This window comes from Phocoena sinus, chromosome 5 (assembly GCF_008692025.1).
Source record: "Phocoena sinus isolate mPhoSin1 chromosome 5, mPhoSin1.pri, whole genome shotgun sequence".
Classification (NCBI taxonomy): domain Eukaryota; kingdom Metazoa; phylum Chordata; class Mammalia; order Artiodactyla; family Phocoenidae; genus Phocoena; species Phocoena sinus.
This window is the reverse complement of record NC_045767.1, coordinates 133,895,934-133,922,576: the sequence shown is the minus strand read 5'-3', so window position 1 is coordinate 133,922,576 and position 26,643 is coordinate 133,895,934. Positions and strand designations below refer to the sequence as shown.

The following is a 26,643-nucleotide window of genomic DNA, read 5'->3' as shown; positions in this document are numbered from 1 at the left end:
AAGTGGGTTAAAGATGATCAAAAACTTGCTTCTTTGGCTTTTAATGACTTAAACAATGCTTCCTTTATTTACTTGTAGTATTTGAACCAGCATGTGTCTAAGTCCTTAAGAGATCAATCTTTATGGTTGCTGGAGCTAAATGCAGCCTATTGTCAGGAGTAGGGAAATCTCAATTTAATTTTAGGAAATTAAACTATTTCCTAAAATAAAATCATAGGTGAAAAATTCAAGAGGGTATCCATCAAACTACCACGTTAGATAAGATGAATTTAGGTACATTTGGTATAGCTTATTAAACTATCCAAAGTTTAAACATATCCAAAGAAAACAAACACCCATTTGGCTTCAGGTCAATGTTTCTTGCATTGAACTTTTAGTGGAGGAAATCCAGAGGCAGAAAGTTATATTTGCTTATCCCATCTCCTCCCCCCAGCCACCAGAATCTCAGGAAACTATTAATTCATGACCAGTTAGACTTGGAATGTATGCTCCTATTTCATCAGAGATTCAATAACTGGAATTTATGAGTATCTGCAAAACTTAGAAATACACTGAATGCAATCAGTCTCATTTAAAATAAATCCCTTCCTTTAGAAAAGAAACGACAACTGCAAGGTTGGTTTTGGTTTCTGCTCTGTAGAGCAGAAGGATGAGCAGTGATGTCGGATGATTTCCACCCTGGCAGCACAAAACCACGTGGTCTTCGTTCCCTTTCATAATTGTTAAGAGAACCGAATACTGGCCCCCTTTTGCTTTATGACCCCATCTGGAAAAACTACTTTCAACATGACCACAGAACCAAGTCACAAGCATTACAGCCCTGTCATTTGTCCCCTGGCACCTAGTCATGATCAACAGTTCTCCATCTTCAGTATTTCTTGTTACGAGAATATTACATTAAGCCAGGCAAGGCTGAATGGTAGGCATCAGGATTTAAGAGCTTGCAAATTGTTGAATTAAGCATTATCACATATTATATTATCACAGATAATAACTGTCACAGATAACTAAGTATTATCCCAGATTGGGCTTATTTTTCTAACTGTGTTGAAACTGTCTAGGCAACATTCACACACCTCTTTCCACAGAGGAGTTTGATGTATTTTCTAGAGCAGCAGAGCCTGTCTGATAGAGCTTTTGGTGACGATGTGAATATTCTGTCCCTATATTGTCCAATATGGTAACCACTGGAACGTGGCCAGCACAACTGAAGAACTTATTTTAAAATTTTATATAATTGCAATTAATTTAAATTTAGATAGCTACCCATAGCTAATGGCTACCATGCTGCTTAAGACAATAACCAGCTACTTACTACTGTAAATTCACCTGGATAGAATATTTTTTTCCATATGTGTCCTGAAACAAATCTTTTTCATCTTGCCCCAAAGGACCCAGACTCTTTGAGACTGACTTGCCCCATTACTTGTAGGATAGATGGGAACTGTTTACATCATTAGACAGGTAAATGACACGATATCCTAAATTCATCTCACGAATCTATTAATTTATATTATACTAAAAAAAGAAATTAAAATATTCAAGTACAATATTGAAGAGCTTGAGTTAAATCGAACTGGTCCATTTCTTACATGTTTGGTTGGCCACTGCCAGTGTTACTTAATATCTCGGCACTATTCTCTCATTCTGCCTGTTCTCTCCCACTGAGTGGTTGGCATGACCTATTTTCTGAGTTTTTTAGGAGCCTGTACTTAGCTGGCCATTGGGTCAGGAGATCTGAGCTGTCTACACTCGTCATGATATCCAGAGTTCTTCACCTAAGGAGACCAAGGGTACACAGACTAAACGCCAACAGTGATTCCCACTCCCCACTGGTGTCTGATTCCTGGGCGAGCCTGCAGCCTTGTTGCTGAACTTCAATTCCCGGGACAGCCTGCAGCCTTGTTTCTGAACTTCACCTCCACAAACATAGCCTTTATTATCAACTAATTCTGTTTTTACCTAAAATTACTTTGACTCTGGACTTCACTTAAAGTGAGTCACTCTTCCTATGGGATGTTTAGAGAGTCAATACAATGCAAACGGATTAAACACTGAAAGAAGATGACATCCATCTACTCAGCACTGGGGGAGATAAAATGTTACTGATCCTAACTTCTTAGCAGGTGTTCTGTTCAGGGATTTAATCACTGACAATACTTGAAAGTGGAATTAAAAGCAGACCTTAGAAACTATGAAGCCAACATAGTGGTGAATCCCTTTCACCACCACCATCCACATGTTGGTCACATTAAGGTACGTTTAAGAAGTGTCTCCAAAGACGGCCAACCTCACCCCGGATCTCAATGACACTCCTACTCAGACTCAGCTCCCCGCCTGCCAAGGAGCCAGGCTGGACCCCGCTGGCCCCGTGCTGGGGGCGGGGATGGAGGTATCAGCCCCACATTTCCTATTTCAGATGCCAACAAGCTGTGACCGAAGACACGACAGGGAACCCCGACATCACAAAGGAGCAGAAACGATGGCTTGAAGGCCTGGACATACCGCCTTCCACGCCCATGCTGCTCCTGCATTAAGAAGCTGCCACTCGCTTTGTGAGACCTCTGGGCTGGAATTCTCCTCGAAGCCGGAGACGGTTCCCAGAGGATGATAATAGTCAGTACTTTTCGGTGCAAGGAAGGATGGGGAAGTGACCCAGAGCCACGGGGTTGTTTTGCAGACAGAGGAGAAGAGGCTCCTGCTAAGAAGCCTGTCTACACAGACGCCAGATGGACCCCTGTGCCATCTCACCCCGACGACCCACACAACCTCGGGAGCACAGCACCCTGTTCTGTGCTTACCAGTGTCTCCCCAAACCTGTTCTTCCCACCCTGCCCAGAAACCCAGGGAGCATTCCAGATGACGCCCGCCACTGGTGGAAAACTTCTGTGAACTTTGCTTTTGTCTCTGACACGTCTCCTACCTGCCCACTAAATCCTGCCTCAGTGGAACATCTAACCTCCCACCTGGACCGTCAGTTTCTGCCCACCTGGCCTCTGCCTTCGGATCGGCTTGTCTCCAGCCCCAGTGCGCCCTCCAGTGGCGGCACTATTGCTGTGGGGCTGGCTGTCCTGCACATCCTAGGTGTTCGGCAGCATCCCTGCCCCCCTCCCCCCCCCCCCCCCCCCCCCGGCGAGATGCCAGGAGCAACCCCCTACCCAGCTGTGACAACCCAAAATATCTCCAGATGTTGCCAGATGTCTCAGGGGCGTTCATCTGGGCTGTACATTCAAATCACTTGGGAAACATCTTAAAAAACACCAATGCCTGGGCTCCACCCTACTTAATTACCTCTCAAGTAAATCAGAAACTAAAAGAAAAAAGTACCTCCAACTCTTCCTATTGTCAGAAGGCTTGACATGGTACGGTTGTTGAAAGAAACAACTAAATATAGATTACATAGTTTAGGGATGGAAAAAGGAGAGAGTATATTTCAAGCCCTCTGCTACCTATCGCTTGCCAGAATACACATGAAGCCACAGACATAATTTAATTGGATAACAAAAACCAGCTAGCATTACAGTATCCAAATCACGATCCTTTATCACCTTTAGTGTGGTCATGAGGTCACCTCAACCAATGGTCATGTCAACAGCCTTCCCCAGGCTGGCCCCCAGCACTAGACCACCATATCTTCAAAATGCTTTAGCAGAAGGCAGAGTTGACCTGTTACGACACCCAAAGCTTCCCAAACGTATGGCTTTTCCTACTTCTTGAAACCCAAGAGAGCTACGGAGACCCGTCCTAGAGGAAATTCCGAAAAAACCAACAAACCAACCAAACCAAAGCCAAAATAAACCTTTTAGCTAAAGGTAACAAACCAGAGAAATGTTCAATAATCCTAGAATATATATTTCATAATGGCCGTGACTATAGTAGCTCTAATAGCTTTGAATGTTTAGCATCTCAAATAATTTCTTGCATATAATAACTGGGCATTCTGTAACTATTCAAGGTATGAGTGAAAAATCATAGATGACGTCCTATTCTGTTTTACAGAAAGTAGTAGGGCAGATCAAGCCAGTTTTAGCAAACAAACAAACGAAGCTCGTGATGAGCCAGAAGACTGAGCGTTCATGTGTATTTCTCTATAGATATGGGGAGACATCATTTTCATCTTTGCACATTTTTCGGATGATGAAAACTGTAGTCTCTCCCCAGATGCATAAATATACACACACTCAAGTTAAGTTGAAGTAATTTCTTTTTCTTTTCTTCTGGACTTTCTAAAGCATTCTAGACAATTAAGAAATCTGGATCTTCTAAAAACATATTAGATGCCCCAGGGCAGATTATCTGTAGTAAAGAACCAATTCTGTCTTTCCCTCTCTTCCTCTCCCCCACCCTTTCTCTTTCTGTCTTTTTTTCTCTACAATCCTTTATGGACTAATACACTTGAAAATACAATTAAAAATTGCCATGGGATTGCATGCTGTAAGAATGTAAAATTGCTAAAAGTTTCTAAGCTGCTTAGGTCAGATTCCCTAGAAGCGGAGCCTGAGACAAGAATTCTTGTCCAAGTGATTTACTAGGGTGGTGTTTTTAGAAGTGGAAAGAGGGGAGCAGTTATAGAACAGGAGCTACAGAGCCGGGCAGAATTTTGTCTTACCTGAACGTTAGCGTCAGCTGATCCCATATGGCGGCTCTGACACCCACACTGAACCAAGCATTAATCCCACCTGAGGCAAGGGGGTCAGTTCCCCCTTCCTTCCAGCAGCCCTTTACCTCATGGGCAATAAAGTTCTTGCGTGGCCAATGACAGGTCTCTGGGGAGGGATCAGCTGTGAGTTACATTATCAGCCAGCACTCATAGTAGCTGTGTGACGGGGTCTGTAGTAGGGATCTGGGTGGGGACTTAACAGCGTCCACTTGAGATGATGCCTTGGACCACTCAGATCCACCTGCGGTTCCCATCAAGTTCACCCCACCTTGACATAGCTTCTCCAGGATTCTGACTGGTTCCACTTTCAGGAAAATCTCAGCAGAGGAGGTTAAAAGGGATGAAATATAGCCCCTGTTGCTGCATTTGGTCCAGAGATCATGGCTGATAACTCATCATCTTCCTGACTGCACACCCCTTCTAAATTCCTTTCACCTTTGTCAACCGTTCTGTTGGTCTGGGTGGCTTGCCTGAGGGACTGAGTCCTGGTTACTAAGCCCTTATCAGGCTGTAGTTGTTCTACTTGCCCATTTACAGACACAGTGAAAGGAACAGAGATGCTAGTAAATCACATGAGGGGCAAACATATTTCCCCCTGTCCCAATGTTGTATAAAGGTTAAGGATAAGGTTAATTGCTCCTGCTAGAATGGTAACAGATTTCTTTACTTGCTGGGATACTAGCTGGAGGCGCTCAAGGTGAGCGGACAGCAGTCATAGCTTTAAGTTTAGTGGGATTCTTACTGTGTCCTCCGGTGGGACTGTGTGCCTTGTGACAGCACTTAGAAGCCCACCGAGCCTAAAGTGATGGCTGTGGGAAGCACGAAGTCCACAAATGGATGACTGGAAGTAAGGTAACTGGACCTGTAAGAAACAAGGCACCATTTCATGGGTGCTGGTTTCAAACACGTAATGCATCTTATGGGATAGTGTCCCATTCTCCCAGGGAGTCTTCTCTAGGCTGACAGCTCGCAGCCATCTTCAAAAGTCTGTATGATTGGGGCTTCCCTGGTGGCACAGTGGTTGAGAGTCCGCCTGCCGATGCAGGGTACGCGGGTTCGTGCCCCGGTCCGGGAGGATCCCACATGCCGTGGAGCGGCTGGGCCCGTGAGCCATGGCCGCTGAGCCTGCGCGCCTGGAGCCTGTGCTCCGCAACGGGAGAGGCCACAACAGTGAGAGGCCTGCGTACCGCAAAAAAAAAAAAAAAAAAAAGTCTGTATAATTGCTGTATCAGACTGACAGCATCTGGCAGACAGGGTGTGTGCTGCAGGAGGCCTGTGAATCCCACACACACCGCTGCACCTTTCTGCTTTACACTGAGTCCCTGGGTCTGATGTGATGCTGGCAGAATCCTGCACTGGTTGATCAGATGCTGAGTTCGGAATGCTGGCAGTAGCTGGAAGCTGTTACATGAGGCACAGAGCCAGGACTCAATGAGACACTTGCCTCAGGCATGCAATGTAAGGGGGCACTGAAACACTCAATAATCAAGAGAAAAAAAAACTTTAAAACAATATTTTAAAAAATGCAAAAAATCCATGATGAACAAATACCAAAAAATTAAATACAGAGAAAACCAGTAATACAGAATTTTCCCTTTGCCTCTGGCTGCATAGGGCCTGATACAGCACTGATCCTGTTTTTATTTAAAATGTTGATATTCTATTTATAATGGAGTTTTGGCAAGACGCTTGTTTCTTCAAGTATTGCATTAAAATTTATGTTGATTACTGAGTTTTTTGGCATCCCATTGCAGTTTGTGTCCGAGCCTAGTGCTCTTCTTACTTCACCCTAGTTCTAACTTTTCAAAAGAGGCAAACCCAGAAGGCCTGGGATGCAATCAAGCCGCTATCAGGGTCTGGCTGGTTTTCTTGATAAACGGTACTAACTGAGGGGGCTCGACATCAGCCTCTGCTTCTTCATGTCAAGTGTTCATTCAGCAAGGCAGGTGGCTGGATCACCCCCGGTGAAGAGGAGACCATGGCATTGTGCCCACGCAAGGCGTCCTTCTCTGCCACCAGAGCTATTCCATTTATGGGCTCTGGCACAGCAGTGGGAGAGCTTAGGACAAAGCCTGGCTGAAATCCACTGGATAAGCCATCCTTTCCACCTATTTAGCACCCCTTCTGCAACAGATGCTCTTTGGTGGGTATTAAAGTATGATTTTTTTTTTTTTTTTTTTTTTTATGCGGTACGCGGGCCTCTCACTGCTGTGGCCTCTCCCGTTGCGGAGCACAGGCTCCGGACGCGCAGGCTCAGCGGCCGTGGCTCACGGGCCCAGCCGCTCTGCGGCATGGGGGATCTTCCCGGACTGGGGCACGAACCCGCGTCCCCTGCGTCGGCAGGCAGACTCTCAACCACTGCGCCACCAGGGAAGCCCTAAAGTATGATTTTTAAAAATGCTCACATGTTATGTATCTAGGGTGAAAGGCTAGACTTCACCCACTTGACTTAGGGAAAATCTCTGAAGGAGGAGGCAGCTGGTGAATTATGTGAAAACACTCAGAGAAGCTGGGAGAAGGTGGCTGGTGTTGGGCATCTGGGTGGGGCATCAATTGCATCCATTATAAACACGTGTACTTTGGCCTATCTTGTGTGTATTGGAACAGTGAGTCATGGACTGGCCTGGTCCAAGGATCACTGCTCTGTGCACCCCCAGATTCCACATTAGGAACATACATTCTAAAGCTAACAAAACAAAACAGGCTCTATTCTCTCATCCAGCACACAGTTTTTGAATGTACTTATCAGTCACATTTCTGGGTGCTGAGGAAGCAATACTGAACCAAGAAATGAAGTTCTTGCTCTCATAGACCTTAAACTACACAAATAAAGAAAATATATAATATTGCAGATTACAACACAATCCTTAAGGGAAAATACAGCAGGAAAGGAGATAGGTCCTCACTGATAAGGTGGTATCTACGTAGAAAAATCGAGAAAGCAAGCCATGTAGACATGTGGGGAATGAGAATTTTGAGCAGCCAGGGCAGAGACAAATGCCCCGAAGCAGAAGGGTTCAGTGAGTCTGTAGCTGAGTAACCCAGAGGAAGAGCAATAAGAAATACAATTAAAGAGAGACTGCAGGGACAGCTTAGGGATTTCTGATTTACTCTGAGTGATACAGGAAACGACTGGAGGGTTGAAACGGGAGCAAGACACTATCTGGCATATATTTGAAAAGGATCATATTGGCTGTTTCATGAGAATAGACTTAGAAGGATATAAGGGTGGTTGTTTCCGCCATGTCACTTAATTTCTAGTCTGTTCCTGCTGAAATCTAGTGGGCCAGGCACCCTCACCATCAGAGCAGACCAGCACGTGGTATGAAGCTACCTTCCTAGTAACGTGTTCTTTCAATATTCATCATAAACGAGGCTCAAAACCAGTTTGCGTTCACCTGGCATGGACAGCAGTACACATTCCTGGTCCTGCACCAGAGATACGTCACAATATAGACTGAAGGTAACCTTAATTGTCTGACGGTTGTCAAAGTCAGTTTAGTCCATTTTGTGATATCATGTTAATCAGGTCTAACGAGCAGGAAAGGCCAATAATCTGAAGGCTTTTTTAGGACACGAGGGAGGGACAAAAATTCCACAAACACTCAGGAACTGGGGATCCCATTTTATTGTGCACGTCAAGACATTCCCTTCAGACACATCTGGCATCTCATCTTGCTATGAGGACAGACGCAGAATGCTTGGTAGGATTCTGAGTCTTAGAACAAGACAACACTTTGGAATAATTCTCAGGCCCTTTATCAGATGACACAGAAGGCTACCACTTCTGAGTGGGGACTTAGAATGAGAAAAGTTTCTGCAGCAGTGTCAGCTGCAATACCAGCAACCTTGATGACAAAGCCATAATAAGTGGCAAGTCCCATACGATGATCGTTACCATGGTAAACAGGTATGCCAGGCAGGTTCTCTGTCAAGTCCCAAATGGAGAATTACAGCGAAAACGTCAGTGTTTTGGATCAAGGTCACACCATTGCAAAGTTCTCATAGTATAGAGAGCACCTCCTGGTATGCTAATTGGCTCTAGAAAGACTGGTCAGGACATCAGTGGACCACAGGAATGGAGCTTTCCCTCAAGAGTGACACAAGTTATGTGGTCTGGTAGACAGAGCAGCAATTCACTCAACGACAGACTTGGCCATCGTGAGGAGCTAGGGTGGCTGCTACACAATGAGGAGTCAAGGTAAGTCTCAAACCTGGGGGATCTGCTGTAGCATTTTTCCATTTATCCACACACAGGTTTAACTTCAAATCGTTGGTTATATCAAGCACAACCTGTTAAGGGCAAGGTAATCAGAGACACCTCACCAGCAAACTGCCTAGTCTAAAAGAACTGATAATCAAGAATGAGGGATATCAATACATAAGGCAACTGCTAACAGCTATAAAAGAGGAAGTCGACAGTAACAGTAATAGTGGGGGACTTTAACACCTCACTTACACCAATGGACAGATCATCCAAACAGAAAATTAATAAGGAAACACAAGCTTTAAATGACACAACAGACCGAACAGATTTAATTCATATTTAGAGGATATTCCACCCAAAAACAGCAGATTACACTCTCTTCTCAATGCACATGGAACATTCTCCAGGATAGATCACATCTTGAGTCACAAATCAAGCTTCAGTAATTTAAGAAAATTGAAATCATATCAAGCATCTTTTCTGACCACAACACTGTAAGATTAGAAATCAATTACAGGGAAAAGAAACCGTAAAAAACACAAACACATGGAGGCTAAACAATACATTACTAAATAACCAAGAAATCAAAGAGGAAATCAAAAAATTCTACATCCCATTTTACTTCATCAACCTGTCAAATTTACCCTCTCAAGGTATGTAGTCTGAAGGTATGGCTGATTTATAGGTCCCTTATAAACAAACCAAGATGGATCTCTCACTAACTCAGAACATTAAACGCCTGTTCAGAGATGCAAACACTTGGCTCAGGGTCAGCTGAATGAACTCCCAATACATGTTAAACTGGGGGAACACATTCACCTTGACCTTGCTGGAAAACACACTGGAATCTTAAAGGCAAATCTGGCAAAATAGGAAGAGATGAAGATTTATAGAAGTAGAATCAAGGTATTTATCTGATCAAAAGAAAATACCTATTTAAAATGTACATCCTTAAAAATGTTTGTTGAATAAATTGTGTTGACTATACTATACACCTTTATTTATTGCAGAATAAGCTGGGGCACACAGAGAGGGAAAGGAAACACTTTAGCATTAATATTTCGTACACTATGTACTGTCTTTACCTTAACATTGTATATGATATTTCTAGATAGATACCAACTGAACATTTTAGATGACGCTTTGTCAAGTAAGTGAGGTCTAGGGAATATAATAGGGAATAATGGAAGCTAACTGAAACATCATTTTAAGGTAGTAGCTTTTGAATTTCTTTTCATAAGTAGATTAGATTTCATGAGCTGCTTCCTACATAGACCAAAAAGCATAAAGTGTTTTGTTTAAAAGAAAATGCTAGATGTGGATTTTAACTGAAAGTACAAGCCTTTCTTTCCTTTTGACAGTTTGCTCTTGAAAGGTTTTTCTTGTGAAGTACATAGTATACTATTGCTAGTTGAATGTAATGAGGCCTCACCCTAGAAAAAAGAAAAGAAAAGCCAAATTTGGCTAATTTTGCTTCCCAAGGAACCTATTTGTGAGCCATATGTGTGTTAAAAAGCAGCAACAACCACTAATATCAAAAGCAGCTTTTCAGAGGAAAAGTAAGTGAGGAAAAAAAGAAAACTGGCATGTTCACACTGAGATATTTTGACAATCTCACATACATTGTTTTAAACTTATATAGCTTCTCTGTAGCTTTTAGAGCAGCATTAACATATCCAAGGCACACAAATCCTATTAGAGTAAAAAAAAAAAAAAAAGAGTCACAAGTATATCTTATATTCCTAAAACAAGCTAGAAATATAAACTAATAAAAAACTCAAAGTTGGAATGACCAGAAAACTCAAAGTATAATCGCAGCTGAATAATATAGGGTAGAAATACTGAGGTAAAGACTAAGGAGAAAAAGTTTAAATGTTTCCTAACAATTCAACATTTGTTATTTATCCCACACTTGGATATCTCGTATTCACAGCAGCAAGATCATTCAGGACTTACACAATCCTGAATATCAAAAAGAATAGGGCTCCCCTGGTGGCGCAGTGGTTGAGAGTCCGCCTGCCGATGCAGGGGACACGGGTTCATGCCCCGGTCCGGGAAGATCCCACATGCCGTGGAGGGGCTGGGCCTGTGAGCCATGGCTGCTGGGCCTGCGTGTCCGGAGCCTGTGCTCCGCAACGGGAGAGGCTACAGCAGTGAGAGGCCCACGTACCGCAAAAAAAAAAAAAAAAAAAAAAAAAATTAATAATAATAATGTTCCGTTTCTAGTGTTCTGTTTACTAAAAACTGTCTCAAGGATATCAATGGATTCTAAATCCATCTCTATGCTTCCAAGCCAGGGAACACTTGTACAATTAAAGAGAATGTATCCTACGACCAACGTTCCATGTCAAAGATCCCTGAAGACTATTTTGAGTACCTTTCTTCTTCTAATCCATGTTTTCTGGCTTCCATGCCTTGTACTTATATGCCTTTAAACATACTTTCCTTGTATTTGATCAAGTCACACCCCTCCTTCAAGTCCCTGTTTATATACAGTTCTTCCCTAGTGCTATCCTCTCACCAGATGGGAGTGGTCATTCCCTGAACTCTCACAGCCTGTGGTCTGTACCCTTTTCACAGCCTGTGGTCTGTACTCTTTTGGCTGGAGCACCAGAGGTTCCCATGACTACGCTCAAGGGCAGTGATCGCCTAGGACCCCTCATAGGACTGAACTTGTAGCCATATTCCTCCCTACGGTTTATTACAGTGAAAGGACACAAAGCAAAATCAGCAAAGGAAAAAGGCACACGGGGTGAAGTCCAGAGGACATGAGGAGCAGAGTTCCAAACTTCCCCAGGTTTACTCCCAGGGGAGTCATACACATGTGCTTAATTCCTGCAGCTGTGAGTTGTGACAACAGATGAGAAGTGCTGTCTAACAGGGAGGCTCGTGAGAGACCCAGTGATCCAACTTTTTACTGGGGGCTGGTCTTATAGGTACCAACTGTCTAGCATGTACCCAAACCCCAGACTCCCAGAAGGAAAGCAGGAATCTACGATAAACTGGGTTTTCTGCACAATTTAGGCACCATGCGCCATTCTTACCAGTTAGGGTGGTGGTACCCCACTACTGAAATCCCAGGTGCCGACCAAGGGCCAGGTCTTTCTAAAGGTGAGAGGCGCAGGGTTGCTTGCTCTGTTTTCTTTTTTGCACAGAGTTCTACTTAATATATATTAAATTATAATGTATGTATATATTAAATTACAAGTTATATATCTATGTCATATCTCAACTCCTTCACTGTAAGCTCACTGAGGACGTGGAGGGGACTTTTTCATTACTCCGTCATTCCCAGTATAGAATAAGATTGCTGATGGAGACATTCCACAAATACTAATGACTAGAAGGTCTGATTCATTAAGAAACCGTAGGAAACAGGCAGGAAAGCACACTCAATGGCATGCAGGACGGTTCTGCTACCCCAGCCTGGATGGAGTCCTCTGAACTGTGACTGCCCTTTATCAAAGGCTCAGGGATGGCACAAACTTGACAACAGTTAAGGAAGACGCCCATTATGAGTTTTAGTGCTACTGACCTAACAGAATTTTTATTGTTAAAAACACAGGCACTTTTTAATGAAACAAGAATGTGCAGTATTTTTTCAATAAAATTATATCACATCACAAACGTTTTACTTAATCCTAAATTTAACTTAATCCTGTCCAATCTGTTATTTATTCTTATTCAGCCGAGAAAACAATATATATGCTATAACCCGTGTCACAAATTCACTTGCTCACAAAAAGATTACTGAGTACTGTACTGTGAGACATCAGTATTAAGAGCCCCATAATAAGAGCAGCTCATACTTACACAGTGCTGGGTACTGTGCTAAGTACCCCTCTGAGAGACATATTGTTTGATATTCTTATTTTACAAATAAAGTTACTAAGGAAGTTAAAATGCTCCTAAGCAGTTACTCTGACTCCATACTCTTAATTACTCTGTTATGCTGATTATCACACCCTTAAGAAACTCAGTCTTTTTTGACATAAAAATTATTTTGACAAAATTAGAGAAAATATACCCTTGTTCTACTTTAATGTCTTTTTTCCCACAACTTTAAAAGTTAAGGGACTCGAGGATATCTTCAAGATGGCAGAGGAGTGAGAAGGGGAGATCACCTTTCCCCCCACAAATACATCAGAAATACATCTCCATGTGGAACAACTCCTACAGAACACCTACTGAATGCTGGTAGAAGACCTCAGACTTCCCAAAAGCAAGAAACTCCCCACGTACCTGGCCGTGTGGCTGACAGGGTCTTGGTGCTCTGGCCGGGTGTCAAGCCTGTGCCTCTGAGGTGGGAGAGCCAAGTTCAGGACACTGGTCCACCAGACACCTCCCGGCTCCACGTAACATCAAACGGCGAAAGCTCTCCCAGAGATCTCCATCTCAACACAAAGACTCAGCTCCATTCAACGACCAGCAAGCAACAGTGCTGAACACCCTATGCCAAACAACTAGCAAGACAGGAACACAACCCCACCCATTAGCAGAGAGGCTGCCTAAATTCATAATAAGGCCACAGACACCCCAAAACACACCATCGGACACACTCCTGCCCACCATAAAGACAAGATCCACCCTCATCCACCAGAACACAGGAAGCAGTCTCCTCCGCCAGGAAGCCTACACAACCCACTGAACCAACCTTAGTCACTGGGAGCAGACACCAAAAACAACGGGAACTACGAACCTGCAGTCTGTGAAAAGAAGACCCCAAGCACAGTAAGTTAAGCAAAATGAGAAGACAGAGAAACACACAGCAGATGAAGGAGCAAGATAAAAACCCACCAGACCTGACAAATGAAGAGGAAATAGGCAGTCTACCTGAAAAAGAATTCAGAGTAATGACAGTAAAGATGATCCAAAATCTTGGAGATAGAATGGAGAAAATACAAGAAACGTTTAACAAGGACCTAGAAGAACTGAAGAGCTAACAAATAATGATGAACAACACAACAAATGAAATTTAAAATTCTCCAGAAGGAATCAATAGCAGAATAACAGAGGCAGAAGAATGGGTAAGTGACCTGGAAGATAAAATAGTGGAAATAACTACTGCAGAGCAGAGTAAAGAAAAAAGAAGAAAAAGAATTGAGGACAGTCTCAGAGACCACTGGGACAACATTAAACACACCAACATTCGAACTATAGGGGTGCCAGAAGAAGAAGAGGAAAAGAAAGAGACAGAAAATATTTGAAGCAATTACAGTTGAAAACTTCCCTAATATGGGAAAAGAAATAGTTAATCAAGTCCAGGAAGCACAGAGAGTCCAATACAGGATAAATCCAAGGAGAAACATGCCAAGACACATATTAATCAAACTATCAAAAATTAAATACAAAGAAAAAATATTAAAAGCAGCAAGGGAAAAACAACAAATAACATACAAGGGAATCCCGGTAAGGTTAACAGTTGATCTTTCAACAGAAACTCTGCAAGCCAGAAGGGAGTGACAGGACATACGTAAAGTGATGAAAGGGAGAACCTACAACCAAGATTACTCTACCCAGCAAGGATCTCATGCAGATTCAACAGAGAAAGTAAAACCTGCACAGACAAGGAAAAGTTAACAGAATTCAGCACCACCAAACCAGCTTTACAACAAATGCTAAAGGAACTTCTCTAGGCAGGAAACACAAGAAAAGGAAAAGACCTACAATAAAAAACCCAAAACAATTAAGAAAATGGGAATAGGAACATACATATCGATAACTACCTTAAATGTAAATGGATTAAAGGCTCCAACCAAAAGACACAGACTGGCTGAATGGATACAAAAACAAGACCTGTATATATGCTGTCTACAAGAGACCCACTTCAGACCTAGGGACACATACAGACTGAAAGTGAGGGGATGGAAAAAGATATTCCATGCAAATGGAAATCAAAAGAAAGCTGGAGTAGCAGTTCTCATATCAGACAAAATAGACTTTAAAATAAAGACTATTACAAGAGACAAAGAAGGACACTACAAAATGACCAAGGGATCAATCCAAGAAGAAGATATAGCAATTGGAAATAGTTAGGCACCCAACACAGGAACACCTCAATACATAAGGCAAATGCTAAGAGCCATAAAAGGGGAAATTGACAGTAACACATTCATAGGAGGGGACTTTAACACCTCACTTTCACCAATGGACAAATCAACCAAAGTGAAAATAAATAAGGAAACACAAGCTTTAAATTACACATTAAACAAGGTGGATTTAATTAATATTTATAGGACATTCCATCCAAAAGCAACAGAATACAATTTCTTCTCAAAGGCTCATGGAACATTCTCCAGGATAGATCATATCTTGGGTCACAAATCAAGCCTTGGTAAATTTAAGAATATTGAAATCGTATCACGTATGTTTTCTGACCACGGAACTATGAGACTAGATATCAGTTACAGGAAAAATTCTGTAAAAAATACAAATACATGGAGGCTAAACAATACATTACTTAATAACCAAGAGATAACTGAAGAAATCAAAGAGGAAATCAAAAAATACCTAGAGACAACTGACAATGAAAACATGATGACCCAAAACCTATGGGACGCAGCAAAAGTAGTTCTAAGAGGGAAGTTTACAGCAATACAAGCCTACCTCAAGAAACAAGAAACATCTCAAATAAACAACCTCAGCTTACACCTAAAGCAATTAGAGAAAGAAGAACAAAAAACCCCCAAAGTTAGCGGAAGGAAAGAAATCATAACAATCAGATCAGAAATAAATGAAAAAGAAATGAAAGAAATGATAGCAAAGATCAGTGAAACTAAAAGCTGCTTCTTCGAGAAGACAAACAAAATTGATAAACCATTAGCCAGACTCATCAAGAAGAAAGGGAGAAGACTCACATCAATAGAATTAGAAATGAAAAAGAAGTAACAACTGACACTGCAGAAATACAAAGGATCATGAGAGATTACCGCAAGCGACTCTATGCCAATAAAATGGACAACCTGGAAGAAATGGACAAATTCTTAGAAAAGCACAACCTTCTGAGACTGAACCAGGAAGAAATAGGAAATATAAACAGACCAATCACAAGCACTGAAATTTAGACTGTAATTAAAATCTTCCTACAGACAAAAGCCCAGGATCAGATAGCTTCACAGGTGAATTCTACCTAACATTTAGAGAACAGCTAACACCCATCCTACTCAAGCTCTTCCGAAATATGACAGAGGGAGAAAAACTCCAAAACTCATTCCTCGAGGCCACCATCACCCTGATACCTAAACCAAAGATGTCACAAAGAAAGAAAACTACAGGCCAATATCACTGATGAACATAGATGCAAAAATCCTCAACAAAATACTAGCAGACAGAATCCAGCAGCACATGAAAAGGATCACACACCATGATCAAGTGGGGTTTATTCCAGGAATGCAAGGATTCTTCAATTATGCAAATCAATCAATGTGATACACTGTACTAACAAACTGAAGGATTAAAACCATACGATCATCTCAATCGATGCAGAGAAATCTTTCGACAAAAGTCAACATCCATTTATGATAAAAACCCTCCAGAAAGTAGGCAGAGAGGGAACTTAACCTCAATATAATAAAGGCCATGTATGACAAACCCACAGCCCACATCATTTCCAATGGTGAAAAACTGAAACCATTTCCACTAAGATAAGGAACAAGATAAGGTGGCCCACTAGACCACTATTATTCAACATAGTTTCGAAGGTTTTAGCCACAGCAATCAGAGAAGAAAAGGAAATAAAAGGAATCCAAATTGGAAAAGAAGAAGTAAAGCTGTCACTGTTTGCAGATGACATGATACTATACATAGAAAATCGTAAAGACACTACCAGAAAACTACTAGAGCTAATCAATGAATTTGGTAAAGTAGCAGGATACAAAATTACTGCACAGAAATCTCTTGCATTTCTATACACTAATGATGAAAAATCTGAAAGAGAAATTAAGGAAGCACTCCCATTTACCATTGCAACAAAAGAATAAAATACCTAGGAATAAACCTTCTTAGGGAGACAAAAGACCTGTATGCAGAAAACTATAAGACATTGATGAAAGAAATTAAAGATGATACAAACAGATGGAGAGATATACCATTTTCCTGGATTGGAACAATCAACATTGTGAAAATGACTATACTACACAAAGCAATCTACAGATCACTGCAATCCCTACCAAACTACCAATGACATTTTTCACAGAACTAGAACAAAAAATTTCACCATTTGGGTGGAAACACAAAAGACCCCGAATAGCCAAAGCAATATTGAGAAAGAAAAACGGAGCTAGAGGAATCAGGCTCCTGGACTTCAGACTATACTACAATGCTACAGTAGTGAAGACAGTATGGTATGGGCACAAAAACAGAAAGATAGATCAATGGAACAGGATAGAAAGCCCAGAGATAAACCCACGCACATATGGTCGCCTTATCTTTGATAAAGGAGGCAAGAATATACAATGGAGAAAAGACAGCCTCTTCAATAAGGGGTACTGGGAAAACTTGCCAGCTACATGTAAAAGAATGAAATTAGAACACTCCCTAACACCATAGACAAAAATAAATTCAAAATGGATTAAAGATCTAAATGTAAGGCCAGACACTTAACGAACTCTTAAAGGAAAAAAGACATCAAACTCTTAAAAGAAAACATAGGCAGAACACTCTATGACATAAATCACAGCAAGATCCTTTTTGACCCACCTCCTAGAGAAATGGAAATAAAAACAAAAATAAACAAATGGGACCTAATGAAACTTAAAAGCTTTTGCACAGCAAAGGAAACCATAAACAAGACAAAAAGACAACCCTCTGAATGCGAGAAAATATTTGCAAATGAAGCAACTGACAATGGATTAATCCCCAAAGTTTACTAGCCACTCATGCACCTCAATATCAGAAAAACAAACAACCCAATCCAAAAATGGGCAGAAGACCTAAACAGGCATTTCTCCAAAGAAGATATACCAACTGCCAATAAACTCATGAAAGAATGCTCAACATCACTTATCATTAGAGAAATGCAAATCAAAACTACAATGAGGTATCACCTCACACCAGTCAGAATGCCCATCATCAAAAAATCTAGAAACAATAAATGCTGGAGAGGGTGTGGAGAAAAGGGAACACTCTTGCACTGTTGGGGGGAATGTAAATGGATACAGCCACTATGGAGAACAGTATGGAGGTTCCTTAAAAAACTACAAATAAAACTACAATATGACCCAGCAATCCCACTACTGGGCATATACCCTGAGAAAACCATAATTCAAAAAGAGTCATGTACCAAAATGTTCATTGCAGCTCTATTTACAATAGCCTGGAGATGGAAACAACCTAAGTGTCCATCATCGGATGAATGGATAAAGAAGACGTGGCACGTATATACAATGGAATATTACTCAGCCATAAAAAGAAATGAAATTGAGCTATCTGTAATGAGATGGATAGACCTAGAGTCTGTCACACAGAGTGAAGTAAGTCAGAAAGAGAAAAAAAAAAACCGTATGCTAACACATATATATGGAATTTAAGAAAAAAAAAATGTCATGAAGAACCTAGGGGTAAGACAGGAATAAAGACACAGACCTACTAGAGAATGGACTTGAGGATATGGGGAGGGGGAAGGGTAAGCTGTGACAAAGTGAGAGAGTGGCATGGACATATATACACTACCAAACGTAAGGTAGATAGCTAGTGGGAAGCAGCCGCATAGCACAGGGAGATCAGCTCGGTGCTTTGTGACTGCCTGGAGGGGTGGGATAGGGAGGGTGGTAGGGAGGGAGATGCAAGAGGGAAGAGATATGGGAACATATGTATATGTATAACTGATTCACTTTGTTATAAAGCAGAAACTAACACACCATTGTAAAGCAATTATACTCCAATAAAGATGTAAAAAAAAAAAAAAAAAAGAATTACCATACGACCCAGCAATCCCACTACTGGGCATATACCCTTAGAATCCATAATTCAAAAAGGGTCATGTACCACAATGTTCATTGCAGCTCTATTTACAATAGCCAGGACATGGAAGCAACCTAAGTGTCCATCGACAGATGAATGGATAAAGAAGATGTGGCACATATATACAATGGAATATTACTCAGCCATAAAAGGAAACGAAATTGAGTTACTTGTAGTGACGTGGAGGGATCTAGAGACTGTCATACAGAGTGAAGTAAGTCAGAAAGAGAAAAAACTGTATGCTAACACATATATATATGGAATCTAAAAAAAAAAAATGTTTATGAAGAACCTAGGTGCAGGACAGGAATAAAGACACAGACGTAGAGAGTGGACTTGAGGACACGGGGAGTGGGAATGGTAAGCTGGGACGAAGTTAGAGAGTGGCACGGACTTATATTTATTACCAAATGTAAAATAGATAGCTAGTGGAAGCAGCCGCATAGCACAGGGAGATCAGCTTGGTGTTCTGGTCCACCTAGAGGGGTGGGATAGCGAGGGTGGGAGGGAGATGCAAGAGGAAGGGGATATGGGGATATATGTATATGTATAGCTGATTCACTTTGTTATACATCAGAAACTAACACACCATTGTAAAGCAATTATACCCCAATAAAGACGGTAAAAATAAAAAAGTTAAAGGACTCAAATATTACTAGAATTTGCCACCTCCTTCTTGGTAAGTTATGTGGTCTTAATGAAGAATTTATCACTTAGTAATTCATTAAAAGGTAGTGAAAGCTCTACAGTGGATTTAGGATTTGTGGCTGTCATTCTGAATATAAGTAAAAGTAGCATTATATTGGCTTAAGTCTAATAAACTTAAGCACACTGAAATCTTTTCACCCCCGTGGGTGTGTGATGGTTTGAGTTTTTGTGACTGTACAATTAGAATGACTGTTTAAGGGGAGAGCTTTTCTTTTCTCTCTGAATAGAAGGCATTTTATCATTAATTGTCTCCCACACAAGCCTGCAATTAAAATGTATCAAATAAACTGTTTAATCATAACTGAAAAAAAAAAAGAATGAGTCTAGAACATTTATGATGCAGTTTGGCAAACCGGTCAATAAGACCTGCCTAATCTAAGATAAATTACCATCAAAATGGATAACAACCAATATTTATATCTAATAGCTTATGCAGGTCATCTATAAATAGAATATGGATTAGCAAATACTTGTTAGACTGATGACAGCTCACACTTGTCTTATTGTCCCAAACTCGTACCATCTTTGAATAAAATTTCTTCATACTACTCCTATTTTAAAAGTGTTATCAATAGTCTGTGAATACTGTTAATACAAAAGAAAACAGTATTTCTGAGAGTAATAAGATGTACATGAAAGATATACCTTAAACAGTAATAAAATCAATAGTTTGCACCAATAAAATCGAGAGTGTTGCTCTTGGAGAGGCAAAAACACACACAAAAAATGTATCAGAGCCTGGAAGGCGAATTCATAGAAGGGAAACTACATTTCTGACTTTTTCTTAAAGAATAAATGCAAAGGTAAAAGCTATAAACAAGCTGCATTATGTCAAAGTCAAACAGCAGTTTGGAAACGCAGGTACAATTTTACCCCTGGATCACGAAGCAACTGGCATGACAAAGGAGTTGTCAGTACTGCCTACAGGTTTCTAGGTCAACATTAACACTCACATTCAGAAAGATGATGATGCTCTGTAGTTGCAGGCAAGGCTCTCCATGATGTGATGGAGAGGATTGACATTTGAAAGGTATTGTTTTGATTTACAACCACTTAAGAAAACCTTCAATGACTGATACCATCGCCTCATGTCCCAGTGGAGGCAAGCGTGTCTCAGGGCGGTTAAGTGAGTGTCTCGGGTCCCATAAGTAGGAAGTGACAGTGATGACTTACACTCACATCCTCTGTCTACACGGCTAGTGCTTTAACCACTGGGCCATATGGGCTCTCAAGTATTAGGAAGGCGCCCAGATTGCAATGTCCTTAGAGAGGTACAGTTCCAACTACTGAGATACAATTCTCTGTGGGTCTCTTGCATCTCTGCACGTCTTGAAAGCAGAAACATTGACTGCTTTTGTTCTGGACTATCTTACTAAGCTTGTACAGTGGAGAGCATTGCAACACAGTGATGTGGTCTCCCTATGGAGCACCGGACAGGCATCCTTACTGTGTATTAAAAATACGAGAGTTTCCTAAGAGCAGGATTCCATTCCCATACTCAACCCAGTGTGTTGACAGGTGTCAACTGACCATCTTAACATTGTCTCATAAGAATCAGCCTCAGGAAACCCACTTAAGAAAATGCTGATAATCTGGCCACTGCTATTTTTAAATGAGTAATAGAAGTCCTTTGTTTGTGAAAACAAGACAAAACAAAACAAAAACTTTTCTAAATTGGAAGTGGGTCTATGTTCTGTAGTGCCTATGGTTTATTGCTGTTTTGGGGGCCCCCTTGAAGGAAAATAATACAAAATTACGTTTACAAAATTGAGCTCAGGGCTGTGGTGTTGGCAAGTGAGGGGCCCTGCTGTGGAAGTTCTCGTCATGGTAAATTCAGCTTTGTCAGAATTATACTTTTGGAAGTCATAATTTTCCAATTTCACAAATGGCCCTAGATGATTTTTCACTCCCCAAGTACCAAGCCTATAAACTGCATAGTGCCTCATCTTAGAGAATAGCTCTTAATTTTTGTTTTCTAGGAGAAATAAAAATCTAGAGGATCTCTCCCATGCCATGGGATTTTCAACACCCTCGTGTCTTGCTTGGATTTATAGGCAGTCTAGGGAGTATTTTGGTTTTCTCATCCATCGACTCTATAAAGCAAGTATGACCAAACTAGTGTCTTAAATTAAATTGTTTTCTAAAACCTGTCCTGGTTAGATTCCAGCATAGTTGAGCCCATACTCCTGGAAAAACTGAATTCATGGGAATTGTACCATGATGTTGATAGAGTTTCACCTTGGGTGTGTGGTAGCTTTCTGAGCCGAAGTGAGAGAAGAAACATATTTTGAGCGACACTCGGAAAGTAGCAAATTGTCTTTTGCATACAGCACTGAAGATGAAAAACAGCTTCACTCATTTTGCTGTATGAAATCAATCATGGTAAACTCTTAAAATATTTAAGACCATTAACAAGTCATATTTGTGTATTGCTCACAGATAACAAGAGCAGGTTAAATGTTAGAAAATATTTACTTGAACTCATAAAATACATAAATTAATAAACAATTAAGAAAATGAATACAGTTCACCTACTTTTGAAATATTACTTGATCGACTTGCAGATCGCCCTGGGGATTTGTCGTTCTGAAAAATAAAATTAGAGACGTTGATTAAAAACAGCAGTATTCTTTGCTGCTGAGAAAAGAAAGCACAGCATAGGCCAACGTGTAGATGTCCTCTGTATTGTCCTAACAGACATAAAAATTGCTTACACAGAATTATTTTACCAAATTTTATTTCTCTAGTATATATAGGTGTCCTTTTGAAAATGTTTCAATTATTATCAGGTTATATATTAGTCTAGGAATATTTATTTCCAGGAAACACTTATTTCTCTAGAAAAACATATGAAGTTCCTTTGAAATAGAATTAGAAATGAAAATAATAGTCCATTATCTCCCCTTTTTTTCTTCTACCAGTAAATTCCGGTCCTCAGTGTCAGTAAATATTGCATACTGGGTACATGGTACATAACATCTAACTCCTGTTCTGCTAAAATACATTTTATCTGTCTGTTCAGTTATTTTATTTTCAAAATTTAAAAAAAATTAAAGGTAATTTAAAATTTTAAAACATTTAATCATTTAAATTAAAAAAATTGAAAAATTATTTTAAAATTTAAAACTTAATAATAAGTTTTAAAAAATTATACCTCAGTTCTTGCCTCTTAAGGAATTTCCAATTTCAGAGGAAAGAAGCATGAAAAAAAGATTTTGAATAGATACATTTTTTTAAAAGTCATGCAACTGTAAAGTCGAATGGGTCCTCGAAGAGTGGCACTACCTCATTCAAAGCCTGAAGGCCTTCTGTTGCCTGTAAGCCGGGCCAGTCCAGGGCCTTATGGCTAGAGCTGGCGGGAAATTGACCTGACAAATCAGAATGTGTGGTACCTATACCAAGAGATCACAGCACACCTTTCCTGCTGTGGAAAAAGTGTTGGAAGAGCCTGTTCTGGAAACCAGAAGTTTGTGAAGGATCTGTATTTAGCACTTTAGGATTCTTTTTAAAAAACATTTCTGAGCATCTGGACTCAACACCACAATGGATCTGAGGAGACAACTACAGTGCATCTTGACGGGGGTCTTTTTTTTTTTTTTTTTTTTTGCGGTACGCGGGCCTCTCACCGTTGTGGCCTCTCCCATTGCGGAGCACAGGCTCCGGATGCATAGGCTCAGCGGCCATGGCTCACGGGCCCAAGCCGCTCCGCGGCATGTGGGATCCTCCCGGACCAGGGCACGAACCAGTGTCCCCTGCATCGGCAGGCAGACTCTCAACCACTGCGCCACCAGGGAAGCCCCGACAGGGGTCATTTTTGAGAAGGAAGCTGTTATAACAACCTGTGGGTCTGAAATTGTCCTGTGATGACTGCTCGAGACAGTTTCAGAAACACAGGGTAAACGTGTTATGGCGGAAACACAGTGGCTGCATTCACTGCAAGCTGTCACTGTCTGGCACAGGCTTGCAGACATTTCAGCTGAACAGCACTTTTTCTTTTACATGCAACATCCATCTCATCCAACCACGGATGGCACGGTGGAGCATGTTATTACAGACCGAGATGAGTCGCAACTGTACGATTAGTTACACCTCATAACCGCCCCGTGATCCAGCTGGAGATTAATGTGTGTGCTCCCTGAAGACATGTTTCCTTGATTAGCTTCCTCTGGTGATGGAGAGAGGTGCTTCTCTACTGACATTTCAACTCCTCTTCTAGAGACAAGAAAACAAAACCAATCCATCTTTCCTCTTCAGTGAAATTGAGGATTTTGACACAGGACTGTATAGCACAGAGGTCAATGATACATTAACAGGCTTTGAGAGGAGTTTGGTTGTCCTGGTTGTTTTGCTATGTTTTCTATTTTTACATGATATTTGAGAACATGATCAAGGAACTAGAATTGAAAACTCTTCAGCAAGAACCAAGAAGTACTATTTGTACAAGAAATTGATCTGGCATCAGATTACTTAATTTTTCCAACCAAAGAGGACTTTGTCGTGTTTTGAGATTAAACACAAGGAGGGCCATGTCCTTCCGTAACTGTTAATGAGTTCAGTGTGAGGTCGTAATAAGCAGATAATTCCCACATGCTTCAGCCTCCCCCAATCTAATGGGAGGAGGCCTCTGCTTTATTATTTCGTACTTCAAGAGACCTTTTACGTTGAAATCAGTTAGCTCTATTTCCTCTTAATACAAGGTTAGGCATTGAAGGAAATAAACAAGCTTAGGCAAAGGCTAACTTTTTGCCGTGGCTAAGATCTCTATTATTTCCATTCCAGTTAACACATGGGAACAGAGAGGTTACCCTATTGCTGCAACGGCGGTGATATAAAATGGGGTTTTGACTTGAACTAGACCTGTACCCGTGCACTAGTCCTAGCAGGAGTGTATTTGAGATCCCAGACCTCCAAATTCCTCACTGTGAAATGGGCAGATAATATATTGGGGATTGGATCAAACGAGTTATAGATGAAAACAGTTTAGAGATTACAACTTTATAATATTTCCATTATTATTCACAGGTAGAGGAAACACCCAAAGAGCCCCCTCAAAAATCAGGACAATCACCACAGGTGACTAGACCCATAATTTTAACATAAACACCTCTCTATCCTGCAATTCCACCTCTACTGTGGATTAGATTCTGGCATATAAAATTCAAGGTTGGAAAATCAAATTTCTCTCTACCAAAGGGGATTAAGGAAGTCTGGTCTGCCTTGCTTTTGAAGCAAAGCTCCACAAGCACTTTCCCTCTTGGAACACTTCCAAAGCAATCTGTTCAATTTGCTACTAATTAATTGAATGGCTTGTCCCATTACTATTGCAATGACATATTCTTCTTTGTAGATTAGCCAAATATGGTTGTCATACCTCATTATGATCAGTTTAAATTTTTACCTTAGATTAAATAGAAGCTGTCTCAGAATCTAACGTAACTTACTGGTACCCAAATTACAGGGACCTTGTAGGTCACTAAAAGCTGAAACCAACAAGAGTTCCAGACAAGTCCACATGAAAATTATGGGATCTTCAAGCAATAATTTTGATGAGCTATCTTAGTAGATCAATCTTAGCAGATTGTTCACAGTATGCAGAGGGAGAGACTTCTAGTTTCATAAGCATGTTTAAATCTTTTCAAAATTTCTAATTTTTGGTTTGATATGAATGAATCTGCTATTGTTAGTTTTGTTTTGTGATTATTATTAATATAATAATTGTTTTTCAAATTTGACCTTACTAAACATGGTTGGATTTTTATTACCAGCAAGAAAAAATGATTACCAAATGAGGAAATCGTTACTAAGTTGTTTTAATATATTTAATATTGTAATCTAAGGAAAGTGACATAGTTCCTTTAAAAGGGGATGCTCTGTGTTAAAGAATGCATAATGCAGTGGACTTGTATTTATCTACAGAGGAATACTCTGTATATCCATCGATCAGAAGACGGCAGTAAGGAAGCTTGAAGGAGGGTTTTATTTGTTTGTTATTTTTTATGTAAACTAAAGGAAAAAACAAATTATTTCTGACTTCAGAAATCAGAATAAGACAATCTCACACAGACCACTGCTATGATGCTATTCTGTAGTTTTCCCCCTTTGTTCTCTGCCCCACCCACTCTCACCCCAGGCTAAAACTCAAGATATTTGAAAGGAGAAAAAAAAAAATGAGGCAATTTTGAGGGTCATCTGAAAAATTCTAAGTAGACCATGAAACTATTTCTGTGAGAACAATTAAAGAATTAAAACTTGAAATAGAAGAAAAGTCTTTGAAAGCAATGTGGTTTGTAAACAAAAAATAAATGATACAGAGGAACTGAATAATACAATAAAACTCAATTAATAGACGTATTAAAAATCTCATGTCCTTTAAATTAAAAATACTTTAAAAATTTATGTGGCTTCAAATAATACCTCCACAAAAATCTTCAAGTAGAGATTTTATAGGGTGCTTCTTTTGATATGGAGTCAGCAAAATTAGAAATAAAAATTTGAAATATTACTAATAAATCTTGATCACCTCAAAACTAACACATTTTAAGATAACGCTTGGTCCAAAGAAATAACTAACTGGAAAATTACAGACAGAAACTCTGGAAAATGTTATACTAAGACCTATGTACACAACAAAAGTTATATCCAGGTAAAAATTTATGACTGTAAAGGCCTTCGTTATTAAAGAACACAGTAACAAAAGAATGCAGTAAAAAGAAATAATAAAAAAGCTAAAACTCATTAAATGGATATAAATAAGAAGGATAAAGAAATATTTCTTAAAGCATGTTTTTGAAAATAATTACAAAATAGATGAATTTCCTATAAGACTTATTAAGGAGAACAGAAATATGTAAGAAATAAGAAAGGATAATCAAGGACACAGAAAGGAATAGAAAAATTATAAGAGAATGCTCCATGTAATGGTATTACAACAAATTTGAACACCAAGAGGAAATGGACCACATGCTAGCAAAATAAAAGTTGTCAGAATTTATTCAAGAAGAGGAAAATTTGAATAGATAATTAACAAAGAAGAGATTGGGTAAGTAAATAAAAGTCTATATGCCCTGCAAAGGATAAGGGCATGATGATTTCACAATTGAGTTGTATC

At 40.2% G+C, this 26,643-nt stretch overlaps 1 protein-coding gene across 1 annotated transcript in view; it reads right to left on the bottom strand.

Moving 5' to 3' along the window:
* Positions 1-26,643, bottom strand: part of MARCHF1 (membrane associated ring-CH-type finger 1) — a 593,424-nt gene that overhangs the window by 159,493 nt on the left and 407,288 nt on the right. The window contains exon 5 of the mRNA XM_032632580.1: positions 22,071-22,121. Within this exon, the coding sequence (XP_032488471.1) occupies positions 22,071-22,121 (51 nt within the window). The remainder of the gene's footprint in view (positions 1-22,070; positions 22,122-26,643) is intronic.